This window comes from Dipteris shenzhenensis, chromosome 17 (genome assembly GCF_047967505.1).
Source record: "Dipteris shenzhenensis isolate YYH24624 ecotype China chromosome 17, Dip_SZ_1.0, whole genome shotgun sequence".
Taxonomy (NCBI): Eukaryota; Viridiplantae; Streptophyta; class Polypodiopsida; order Gleicheniales; family Dipteridaceae; genus Dipteris; species Dipteris shenzhenensis.
The window spans coordinates 53,751,672-53,765,194 of record NC_141612.1 but is presented as its reverse complement, the minus strand read 5'-3'; the positions used below and the strand labels follow the sequence as shown (position 1 = coordinate 53,765,194).

Here is a 13,523-nt window from a genome sequence, read left to right as displayed (position 1 = left end):
GTCAAATGACACGGGATCAAAGAAGACCACATAGCCGATGTGGACAGAGTGATCCAGGGGCTAAAAATTTGGGGCCGAAGGTGCAGGTGTGATACGGTGCTCTGCTGATGAAGAGACCCGTAATATTGACAAGGTACGGTAACCTATCAAACTTGTATGCTCAACTATCATGAGCTGAAGGTCGTATGTTGTGTGCATGGCTAAACATCCATCGGCATGGGATGTAGCATCTGTCATAGGCTCGTTGAGAAGGAGCTGACAGTATAAAGGCCTAGAAGCTTGGAATACAACTGAGAATGCATAAGATGTCCCTAAGGCGAATGAGGTGCCGAATGTTGATGAAGGGATTGATCTGTAGTCATGGATCCAACCACTAATCTGCATCATGTGAGGACTATATACTACAGCCATAAGTGCATGCTAAAACACAATGTCTCCTCAGGTTGCGCTATGGCTGAACCTGATGATGTCTACTGCATTGGGGTAGGACCTCACTAATGCATATGTATCCTCGGGCTTAGGAATGATCTTCTAATCGAAAGTGGTGGTGATAACTGGATCTAAGGGTGCAATGCAGCATGACTAAGCTGATGCTGAAATGTCCTGAGACTGATGTGCTAATCTAGAGTGATGAAGGGAACTGAGCCCATGGTATGCTCTATGTCAAAGGTGAAAGCATCAGTGATGAATGTTGGAATGGAATCACCTGAACAGCTAGATGCGCTGTGGCATGTATCTTTGCATGCGACAAGAGATGTGAGCACCTCGTACTGAGGACTTACCTACTGTAAATCTGCATGATCACTGACTCCTGCTGAGTATCTGCATTTGTGGCAAAAGATGAAGTTGGATTCATGCATGAGAGTAATGGTTGTACATCACTAGGATCAGTCTGTGCTAATGTAGATGAGACTACCTCATACTAAGGACTTACTGTAAAATTTGCCTTGTGTTGAGGGCTTACTGCTGAATGTGCTTTGTGCTGAGGGCTTACTGAGGAATGTGCGTGATAAAAAACTACGGGCTGATCCATGCTAACATTCAAAGCATGTACGTCTAATCTATCAAGGCCAATGAGGCTCGAGTCGGCATCATACACTCGTATATACCCTGTGGCAATAAATGATGGAAGTAGGTTCTCTTTCCAATCACAGATCTCGTCTAGAGTCATGACTGGTGTATCATCAATTGTGTGATGAGAATAACTCCATGTTGGAGGTGGTCTAGTGCTTTGTGCAAGAGGCTTACCCATGTACCGATGTGAGTGTCTACCCATGAGAACATTGTGTGAGAGTTACCACTGGGGGGCTTACGCTGAACGGTCAAAACCAAGTCATGTGAGAACTATTGTGTGTCAAGGATGAAGCCTATAACCTAATGATGACAACTGCCAGTCGGGATTAGCCAAGAGGCTATACAAGGCCGATGCATGTGTGCAGAAACCAATGCAAAAGAATAGTCAACAAATGTGATTGTATATGTGTGTGTGCAAAGGTGCAACAATCCTGAATCTAAGGAAGGATAACTCTACCAAGTGTCACACTGGGTGATGAACTGCTAAATGCCAAGAGAATTGAACTGGTGTCAGTCTGTGAATGTGTACACCAATGATAGATTCGACGAGGCTGACGCTCGTGGGAACTAATCGGGAAATGCAGCAATCGCTTACTTGGCTTGGTGGAGTTGGATCTCCTCTATGGCGGTGCTAGTATACAGCTAGACTACATGTCGAATTGCAAAATGCAGTAAATGAATTTTATCTTGATTCATTTTAAGTGCTGGGTACACTGCAATGGATCATGAGGTGGTTTTGATGATGAGTATTTAATGATGCTGACCTGTGGATATGTCAGATGGCATATCTTAGGTGCTCAATGCGTGGAGCATGATTTGGTGATCATTTTTTGTTTTTGGATCACCTCCAAATTCCCCCTAGATCAAAAGTTATGGCACCCGGAAGGATGGCCAAATTTTGATCCAAGGAGGGGGTCCAAATTGATGATGTGGCTGTGGAGGTCACATACACTGTGCCTATGTGGCACTCTGCTTAGAAGGCACATGGTGACATGGCATGATGACTAGACACTGTGTGTCACATGCAGAATACAAAGTGTGCTTGTGTAGAGGAAATTGTGCCCACTAGGTATGGATGACGTGTCATTGCCACATGGCCAATGACATGGCACTTAAGGATAAGGATGCCATGTGGTAGAATATGAACCAACCCTCCTAACACATGGTGAATTGAGCCATGGTTAAATCTGACCACTGACCATGGTTAAATTTGACCACTGACCATGGTTAAATCTGACCACTGACTAAACCATGTCTAACCACGGTTAGCTTAATTGAATCTGACCAAGTATTACCTTAGGGCTATCTGAACTTGACCATGGTTAGAGCCTATCTGCCATGTGGATTTCTCATAAGGTCTGAGACCTTGGAGAAGACAAGAGGAGCTATGAGGCTAAGTACCTTGCTTGAACTTTGTTGAAGCCGTTCGGTTGAAGGCGTTGGAGATTCTAGAGCTAAGGTGCTTTGTAGCATTGGCTATGTGTGTTGAGCTACTTGTTGTAGATGTAGAGTCTTCTCTAATGAAGAAAGAAGAGCTTAGAGCTCTCTTTCCTCTAGGAAAAACAGATCCTTCTCTGTCCCAATGAAAACTCTGAAGGGAAACCTTTCAAAACACTTCAAAATGAACCTTAAGGCAAGCACAATGAATCTAAAAAATGAAAGGAACCTCAACACTCAAGATGAGAGAACTAGAGCTCCATGAAGTGGAATGGAGAGTTTCTTGAATTGAAACGGAGGTCAGAAGCAGCTCTACGATGAAAGCTAGAGAAGGAATGAAGATGCCTCACAATGGAGGGCTTGCTGCCTCAAATAAAAAAAGGGCTTGCTCTCTCTCGACGAAAATCCTCTCTCGATGGAAGATGATTCGCGAAAGGAGGGCTTGACACTCATGAAGGGAGTGGGAGCACCATCGGCTCTGATACCATGATAGCGGAAGTGAGAGAGGGAGAGAGAGAGAGGAGTGCACATGATATAGCTACCTATATACTAAGTGTATTAACAATGAACATGAAGATATACATGTGAACCCCTTAGGGTTAGGGTTAGGGTTTGCCCCTATGCCCTATGTGGATAGTGCAATTTACACTATCTTTAACACTCACCAACAAAAGACATGTGGCGCACCTTACCATGTTAACATCCTAACTCTTGCAACCCCACATCATCCATTTCCATATCAGTTAGGCCACTTCAGCTTACCACATCATTATTAGGAACATGTGGCAACTTGCAGAGTCAATGCACTGGCACCTCATCATTGCCAAATCAACATCTACCACATCATCATTACATAATCGTCACTAAGTATCTACTACATCATCGCTACATAGTCAACAATCTCATCAACAACTAATGCATAAGCAAAATGCCACATCATCATAGTGATTTATAAGAACACCCCTCCACCAGCACACTCCTTGCATGTGTATGAAATTGTAATTTTATCAAAATTTTCAATATGTATTAATGTAGGCATTCATCTTGCTGATTTATTTGGTGCATAGTCTAGTGGATGGTTAGGCTAATTTGATCCTCTAGGTTAGTTTGATGGTCAAATACAACAAAATGAAAGTCTTGCAGAGTGATTTGGAAATCTTTGTTTTGACACCATATGGTTTTGGTGACAAATTAGGTGCTGGAATCAATGTCCACTTTTAACAACATGAAGTCACCTATTTTTAGTGACTTATATCTTGGTCAATATATGTCTGATTTAGACCCAAGTTGAAGTGCAGTTTCCCTATTTTTGGCATCATTTTTTTCCCACTTTTGATCATTTTGATTATCGTTACTATGGCATAATTTGGCATCAATTTCAAAGAGTAGTTTTTATAGTTTTGGCCATATCTTGGGTACTTTTGATCAAAATTTAACCTTGCTTTCAACAATAGCTTTAGCAAGCCAAAAGTGGCATTTTTAGGGAGATTCTAAGAATTTTGGTTCCATTTAAAGTCTAATTTAAAACATCACCATTAGTCCCACTTGCTTTCAATAACTACACCAAAATGATGTGAACTTCAAGCAACACCAATGTTGGGTCTTCCATAAATTTGGACACTTGGAAAACTAAATACAAACAAGTATTGAAAGATAAATGGGAATATTTAACGATTCTTTATTTGATACCAAAATCATATCAACTTCAAGCAACATCAATATTTAGTCTTCCATAAATTTGGACAATTGGAAAAACTAAGTACAAACAAGTATTAAAAGATAAATGGGAATATCTAATGATTATTTATTGATACAAACCAATGAATTAATAGTATATAAAGCTGATGATTCCACAACCAATGTCTCCACAATTGATGGAGTGATTTCTAAAGCATAAGCAGAATGGGATAAGAAATATAAATATGGCTATGACTTGATAAACCACATGTGCAAGATGTTCTACTTGTCAGCTTAATACAACAAAAACTAAAGAAACATGGGATATGTTTGCAATAGTATATGAAAGTTTTTATCATAACCATTAGCCATGCCTATGTGCTTAGGGCCAAAGACATAAAGACAACTTCCACCCACATAAGAGACTATAAATTTTAAAGAAACAAGCTAAGTCATTTTCAATGGACTTGGGGAAAGGATATGAGAACTTGGTTCAAAGCAAAGAAATTCAGAAGCAAGTGCCAACATTGGAAGAAATACAATCAGTCTTACTGAGTGAAATTTTAAAAATCTGACAATTCAAGCCAAGAAAGGAAAATCAAGTGAACAAGATTTGGGAGCCTCCAACATAGATAGAGGAAGAGGTAGATCATCCAATAGAAGTTGTGTGCATCAACATCAACATAAATACTATAAAAAAATCAAAATCAACAACGAAGTAAAAAGAAAGGGAGGCCACCAACATCAACATTCACGAGGCAATCATCGAAATAAAGGTAATAATTCAAATAAAGGAATTTTCCAAGATTCAGGAAGTTCATCAAGAAATATATCGACCATACAGTGAAAATCACAAGTTTGGGCATTATGAGAGACTGAAAAATAAACAGTATGATCAAGGAGGGCGGTACAACACCAAGAAAGGAAAAGATAGAGGAAAATTTTATGGACGAAGTCATAGTCATTATGCAAATTAGGAATATGAAACTTATGGTCAAACTAGCGAAGAAAACATGCATATTGTCATTGAAAGTTTGGAAAAATAACAATTGAAAGGTGAATGTATTTGCCATGTCAACAATGCAAAGAAAGTTATCAGGATTCATGGTATGTTCATCATCCCGTATGATAGATAATAAAACATGGTTCATAGAAATGGAAGATTTGGAAGAATCCAAGAATGTAATCTAGATGACATAAAATACACCAAATCCTATTCACAAAAAGGGAAAAATACCTATGGATAATTTTTAGGAAATGAAGGACCTACTATATGTTCCAAAGTTTAGCAAGAATCTCTTGGGAGGTGGTCGAATGACAAAAAGGAGGAAGATTATTGAGAATGATAGCCTCGATGCCAAATACATATACAATATTAGCATAGTATAATCAAAAGTATAATCAAATGCCACAATTATGGCATATCAACTTCAAAAGTTTCACACAACTGACATCAAAATATGGAAATTGGAATTCCAAGACTCAAAGTTTTCAGAGAATTTGTGAAGCATGTTACTTTTGAGAGCAAGCTAGAGCCATCTTTGCAAAAGCACCACTACAACACGAGATACTCTTAACTTGACACACTTTGTAGATATTTTTAGAGAGATTTTCTCAAAGAAAACTCTAAAGCCTTTGACATATTTTGAGAAATTCAAAGCCATGGTGGAGAACCAAAGAGTAGAAAAATCAGGGTACTAAGATCAGATAGAGATAGTGAATATATATCCACAACATTCATTAATTTTATCAAAGATCATAGAATCAGAAGACAATTTACTTGCCCAAATACACCACAACAACATGCAATTTTGAAAAGAAAGAACAAAATACTAGCAATAACAGCAATGCTTGATGAAAGACCTTTATCAAATCAATATTGGGCAAACGCCATCAATATAGTAGGCTACTCATTGAACATGCTACTAATAGAACCTAACAGGATAAGGCAAAACACCATATGAAGCATTGATTAGTTATAAGCCAAAAATTGGGAATTAAAAAAAATTGAATCCATTGCATATGATCATATACATGCTTACCAATTATGGTTGGTTACAGTGAACATGGGAAAGCCTATAAGCTAGGAGACCCAATGAATAGGAAAATACTAATATCAAGGGATGAAGTGTTTGATGAGAATTCAGAATGTAAAACATGATGTTGATTGAGGGATGATGTTGAGGATCAATCTCAACATCATTGAATATACTATGGTTGTACGTCATTGATTCAAATTCTTTTTTGTTTTTTTTTTGGGCGGGGGAGGGGAAGGGGGAAGTCATTGGTTAAAATCCATTAAAGAGTTGGGGTTAACCTAGAGGAAGGCGCTAAGAATGTCAATCCCTAGTAAGACTCTATAAACAAATGCCCGCCCCCAATACGAAGGTCTGTGTGATCGGGTATTAACCTATTTCATTCATATACCCTAAGTAGATAACACAATAACCAAACATGGTGATAAAAGGAAAAAGGGTTGGAAACACTAACCCTAACCCTAACCCTAAGGGGTTCTTATATATTCATTCTTTACAAGTAATCTAGTGTACAATTAAGTTAATCATTTTAGGTGTGCTCTTTACGCATGCCCTATCTCCTCCCCAGGTGAGAAACGTCTATTTTATTCTCCCTTGCTATGTTATCAAGATGGAAATATAATTTTAAGGCCTTTCCACAATGTAATAATGTGATGGATTATCATGATTGAAAATTTCAACTCATTGTAGACATTGAGATGATTGAAAAACATATTTTCTTAAAGCTTTTTAAGATGCACAAGGCATTCCACAAAATGCATCTACACAAATGTTTCATGCTTTGCATCCTTTGGAACTCTCATAAAGTGCAACATATTTGTTTGGCTTTGCTCTATGTTGTCCACCATAAAGATCCCAACATTTGTTAAGCATTTCCTTCTATGCTTTGTCGACTTTGAGTGTTCTTGATTTGTTGCTTTCTATGGTACACAGGAGCATGCTTATTTGAGTTGCATAATGACATGCATTCAAAATGTTAATGAATTCTCAAAATCTTTGAAAGGGACAATAGGTGCATGTGAAATCATATGCATCTTGTTTGAGTGTAGTTTTTGCATTTTTCCAATTGCTATTCAACCTTGCGCATGTGTTATTTTGAAACCCATCCTAGCCTTCTTTGGTATATTAACATATATTCATAGGCTAGAGAACGGCTTGGCCTAGCAAACTTTTTCATGTTCTTATCTTATTTCCTTTTATACAAAGTGTAAACCTCAAATCTTGTATAGGTATCCATCAAATATGATTTCCTCATTATGGATGGGGCATGTCCATGAGGAAAAGTAGCATTCATCCATGGCACAACCATATGATAATAGTCCTTAATCAACTTTAGATTCTATTTTTTGCATGTTATTGGTTTGGACCATGCAATTGTTTTGTTTTGATTGAAAAAAGACTTAAGAAATAGAACAAAACTAATAATGTGATGCTCATAGGACAATTCTAGTCTTTATAATTAAAATAACTAGTAAAGTGCCACTTTTGTGCTTTCTTTCCTTTTCACTTAGGTAAGTAGTACTCCATATACAAGATTTTGAGGTCCGACAAGACCGATTGTCTAACCAACCTGGCTGTTTGTATCCCCAACCATAGTTATATGTCAACCATGGTTTGGCCTAGAGTTAGCCTCGGACACAAGCACATAGAGTGGCATCTTTGCATTTATGGAGGGGCAATTGAACATCTAGATAGATGTTTGGGACCCCTACCTATATCATTGTCTGCACATTTTCATTTTGATGATCAATACCCAATTTTGGGAGCTTGTATGCAATTCACAATTTATTAACCTAGTTGAATTCTATAAACTAGATGATTGATCATTTCGGTCACTTGTGACTTGCACTATCAAGATGTTTATACATGTTCTCCCCTAAGTGGACAAATTACGGCATTTTTGACCTAGTCTTTCACTTCTTGTGCATTCATTGTCTACCTTAGAAAATTTGACTAATCTTGAATATACATGCAAGATACTAAATTAGTTCATTTGAATACTAAATTCTTGCAATTATTACTCTATTGTTTTTCTTTACTCCACAAGTGCTTTTAGTGCATGGTGTACCAAACCAAGTGCCTACTAAATAGGATAATGGGTGGGGTGTAGTGTCAAAGAAGTGACCAAACATATTAATGTTGTGAAGAGCTAGTGGAGCCATAAGCCCTAGAATTGGACTCCCCATAGAATGTCTATGAACCATGATTACCATGTTTGCTTTTGCTTTTACTACTAGTCATTGGCCCTTTGGATGAGAGCCTTAGTACCATATATTCAAATGAGATGCTTAGATTACCTCTCAATTCCAAATTAAAGCTAAAATATATGCAAATTTGCATTGAGCACAAAGGTCATGAGTGCACCAAAGTTGTTCTTAGCTGACAAACTCTCCTTGCCCTACTTTATGGTTAAGGAAATTAAAGGTATACATTGACTTTTACGTAGGCACCAATCATTTTACACAAAAGCTACAAAAGGAGGAACGGCTTGACTATTTGAAGGATGAGCATATGCCAAGCGGGGACGAGCATTTTTTGAGCGAAATCTTCCGAGCGTCCGAGCGAAGGAAAAAAAAAGCTTCCAACTATGCAAAAATATGACAAAAATGGATCAGAAGAAAACATAGTTTCACTTAGAAATATGAAAAGTATTATAGGAATGCCTATTTTATACACGAATAAAATAAAAGTGTAAAAACCATGTTTCATAAAGAAATACTATTTTTAAAATCTCTTGAAAAACACGCTCGTATAAACTTGCTCATAGGTTTTTGCTCGTAAAATTGACGCATCCATGCCAAGCTAAGGCTGGCATAGAAGTGGGCAAAAAGTTCTTTGTAACATGACTTGCATTACAAATGCATGACATTACATTGTTGGATACACATAACCCTCATCACTCAAACCTTCACATTACTGACAAGGTAAAGGCCATACAAGAAACCCTGTTTAGAAAACCCAAGAAAGAAGAAATTAGGCCAAGAATGAATTTTAGCCTTCAGTGGAGCCGATATAAGCTCTTCAATTATGATGTCCAATGTAATGAATAAACAACCTATGGTCTTTGCATAGAATATGCAATTGGACAGGCCTCGTCAAAGTTTTGAAGTGCTGCCCACACCCCCAAAAAGGACAGCAAAAGAAATCTCAAAGTTGGTACCCACTTTTCCTTCTCTTTTCTCGCGTTTGATATAACACAAAGTTGTCGAATGTACTTCACAATCGACTATTAAAGCTTTCACAGACCCAATACAGCTTTGCATGTCCAAGCCACCACATACCAATAAGAAATTCAGACTATATACTCTCATAGAGCAAACACCTCACTTTTACATCTCACCAAAGTGTCATACTTTGGGATATGATAATACATTTCTCCAGTGCATTTTAAATGACAAGAAAACCTCAATAGCTCTTTACTGCAGTATCAAGGCCTGTAACAACTCCACAAAAAAAACTCATTAATAATACACACATGAAGAATATCCAGAATACAATTTCTGAATTTATAGTGAGCTACCTTATTTCTGGAAGTAGAAACATGGATAAAAAATTACCTGGCTAAACCGAGAGGGTTTCCACCTCCTAGTCAGGTAGACAAGGTCTAGATGTCAGCTCTCTGTTTTGCATCCTTGCCTCTATAAAATGTCAAGCTTAATATCAATACAAAAAGAAAGCATAGCCTTCTCCAGACCACAAAAATATTAACAGTACGTATCCCATTGATGTGTTTCCTGCTGCCTTGATGCTTATCACCTTTGCAATCTACAGACAATAGTACCTTGCCAAAATACAAGTTTGCATTAGCAGCTCAGCTTGTAAAGAGCTTTCTGAGTATCATCAAAGAAATTATTTTTTAGTAGTGTATGACCAAGACCCCTGATTCAAATGACGTATATAAGCAGCCACCTGACCACCAATTATATACAAAAGTTTAGGGCCTGTTAAACAGAGGCGCGCACACGAAACCATAAGGAGTACATCATTTCACATTCATTGACGCAGCAATTCCTCGCAGCTCCCTGGCAACTTCCCAAAATGCAGGTCGGTCTGCTGGGTCAGCTGACCAGCATTTCTCCATCAAATTTCTCCAACCAGGATCACACCAACTCGGTACGGGTGGGCGCAAAGTATTGTTCACAATACCCCCTAAGCCCCACCAAAAAGACACAATGACACATGGAATTAATGACATGAAGACACATCAGGTTGTCAGGTTCACAAACTAAGTAAAAACACAAGGCAGCCTTCCTCAGTTATATTTCCTCAGCTTCAAAAACGTGGAAAGCAAATAGGATGCATCCCATGCTATGCAATTCTATTCACGTCTCATTTTCCAGATGTTTACGCAGAACATCATACTTAGTCAACTCTTTAAATATGAACAACAGGTCCAACGATGAAAAAGGCTACACTTCATAATCTCATGACCATGTTTGAAGAACAGTTAGTGGGGATAACAAGCTATGCAGTCAATCAGCTGGCCACAACAAAAAGTTCAAAACATTTCTGTTCACTCATACACTTCTCTCTCAGAAGTTTGGTCACAAACAACCCAGTGTATTATAAATTACCTCGGTTGGTATCTTGTATTAGATCAGTTTTTTTAAAGGATAAGGACTACTTAGCCACGCATACTTTCACAAAGAACTTGGCCTTACCTATAATGGCCCCACAATGCATGTCCGCATATGGCTCCTCACCAGTAAGAAGTTCCCACATGACTATCCCAAAAGAGAAAACATCAATCTGTGCCATCCGAACAGTTCCTTAGAAATGAATTTAAAATATAATCAATTAACATTTCAATAAATAAAATTTCCATACTTTCTCCGTCACCATGCTGCTATTGCCACTTAACAATTCTGGTGCCATCCATGGAAGAGTTCCTCTCACACCACCTGAGACCAGAGTTTGGTGCTTTACTTTTGACAGTCCAAAATCACCAACCTGAGAAAGAATCAAACCCAGCTTATCTTATAAGATTACCAAGAGTAGTATTTCTTCAGGAAAACCATCATTCGACATCTTGAAAATAAGCAATTTAAAATGTTCATTTCTACAGAACAACAGATACCAGAGGATCACAAGTAAAGATTGGAAGCAGCCTTTGCTTTTGGGAGCAGTCCAGGGTGCATACCTACAGCTAGTAGGGTAGCACAAGTTTGTGGGAGGACGCTGTCCAAGGAAGCAGCACTACACGAGGTCACTGAAGCTCAATGAGGAGCATGCAAACAAAGAGAGTTTAAGGCACAACATTTGTGCTCACCATAGAGCATCCAAGGCAGCAGCATAAACTTAACTCAGATTTTGCAACGTATTCTGAGGCATTTTGTGAACCACTCTCCCATTGTCTCTCCCTCTCGAGTTTGGTGTTTTGTGAGTTCTATCTTGTGGATACATAGTCTAAGTCTTGGATTACAGCATTTCCTTCTCCTGTCTAGATTCTTCTATGGCACACATCTACTATAATCCACTGCATGAGAAAACTAGCAACAAAGACTGGGTTGTCTAACATGGTACTAGAGCCACGGCTGCCTATGTGGAGAGTTGTGCGATGGTAGTGTGCTTGGAAGTGAGATCTGTGAGATTAGAGTTGCATTGGAGGCGGAGATCTGAAGCCAGGTGGTGTATGTCTTGGTGATCAAGCAGGCAGCTTCTAATCAGTGAGATGTGATCAGTGTTTGTGTAAGAATCCTCCTTCAAACAAAATTCCATAGGTGCAATGGGGACCTTGAGGATACCAAGTTTTAGTGTGACAGTGATGCTAGATGCGACAAATTAGCCAATCTAGAAGATCAAGATCACGAGTCACATGGTTGCACAAGGTTTGTGGGATGTACCTGAAGGAAGAGATACAACGAACATGGAAGAAGATGACATGGTGAGTGATCATCTTGTCAAATTAAAAGTCTTGAAGAATAAAATGGCCGATGTAGGTCATAAGGTGGAAAGCAATCAATTGGCCATGCTCATACTGAGTAAACTGCCAAAGAGCTTCAACGAGTTAGTGACAACAATGACAACTGGAGAAAGCTCAAATCCCTTGCCCTTTGAGGAGCTTGGTCTCTTGTTGCTCCAAGAGCAAGAAAGGCACAAGCTGTGTGAGGATGATGGCAGCAAGAAAGTGTTCAACGTCACTAAGGTAAAGGGAAGGACAAGCTAGAGAAAGGCAAGCCAAATAAGAAAAAAGGACAATTCTGAGGACGGAAACTCTTCCAACGGAGAAAGTAGGAGGACGTTTAAGAGAAAGTGCTACTATTGTAGACATAGCAAGAGATTGCTGAAAGAAAAAGGCCGATCAAAAGAAGAAGCAAGAAGAGAAGTCCAAGGGAGATGAACCAGAAAAAGATTCAGCTCATATTGTTGTGAGTTGTTCTTGGTGGCTACACCATGTAGTACCTTAACAGGATGCATAGATCTAGGTGTGAATCCACGTTCCCTAAAAGAAGATGAGGACAATGTATGTTGCTCAGACTCCAGAGCATGTGGCTGTATCCGTCATAGAGGATAAGGGAGAGGGAGATGAAGACGTAACTTTCACGAAATGCAGTATTTGGCTCCGAAACACACAGATGTGCTAGAGGGAGCAATTCATTGAGGTACTTGGCTTGTTTTGATAGCAAGCAATAAAGCCATGGGTATGTAATCTCTTTGTATTTATGTGATGTTAGGAAGAATGCTTGGCACTCAATACTTGTTTGGTAAACTACTCTACCATTGTCTATCTGTAACATGCAATGGTAATCTGATCGTGTAATTCACAGCAAGACCTTCTTTAAACCTTTAGCGAGGAATTAGTGTCATCCACCATAGAGAGAGAAAGGAGATGAGGGTAGAGAGCGAGTAGAGTCGACAATCGATTCGGTCCTTGTACCCACTGAGGGTCCACTCCCCCAATCAGGGGAGAATTTTCTTTATACTTGGAGAACTAAGAAATACAAAGAATACTCTTCGAGAGAGTACAGAAATGCGCTTCTGAAAGCTCACTGTGCACATGTGGAGCAGACCCAAAAACCTGAGAGGCAACGCCGACCAAAACCGAGACCTTGATGCTGTCCACACTGATGACGTAGGACGCTTTTGCAAGGCAAGGGAGAGGCTTGTGCTGTCCACCGGAATGCAGAGTTACTACGTGAGTGAGAGAGTGAAAGCTAGGAGTGATAGATCCTATAAGAGAGCTGAGAGATGACTGAAATAAAGAGCTGAGAATGAGAAGTGTAAAACTGTAAAAGATAACTGAAAGAGCTGCTGAAACAGACCCCAAACCTTACTCCGTTCGCTGTCCCGACTCCCCGC

At 39.1% G+C, this 13,523-nt stretch overlaps 1 protein-coding gene across 5 annotated transcripts in view; it reads right to left on the bottom strand.

Moving 5' to 3' along the window:
• Positions 1-9,264: 9,264 nt before the first annotated feature.
• Positions 9,265-13,523, bottom strand: part of LOC147892299 (RAF-like serine/threonine-protein kinase PRAF) — a 46,301-nt gene continuing 42,042 nt past the window's right edge. Inside the window, exons 6-11 of one of the 5 annotated variants that reach the window (XM_087388042.1) lie at positions 11,052-11,174; positions 10,886-10,973; positions 10,206-10,373; positions 10,006-10,054; positions 9,782-9,862; positions 9,265-9,658 (exon numbers count right to left, since the gene is read on the bottom strand). In XM_087388042.1, coding sequence (XP_087244168.1) covers positions 10,207-10,373; positions 10,886-10,973; positions 11,052-11,174 — 378 coding nt within the window. In that variant the 3' untranslated portion in view covers positions 9,265-9,658; positions 9,782-9,862; positions 10,006-10,054; position 10,206. Of the gene's footprint in view, positions 9,659-9,781; positions 10,374-10,885; positions 10,974-11,051; positions 11,175-13,523 lie in introns of all 5 variants that reach the window. The other 4 variants (XM_087388041.1, XM_087388040.1, XM_087388038.1 and 1 more) reach the window with 4 other exon arrangements.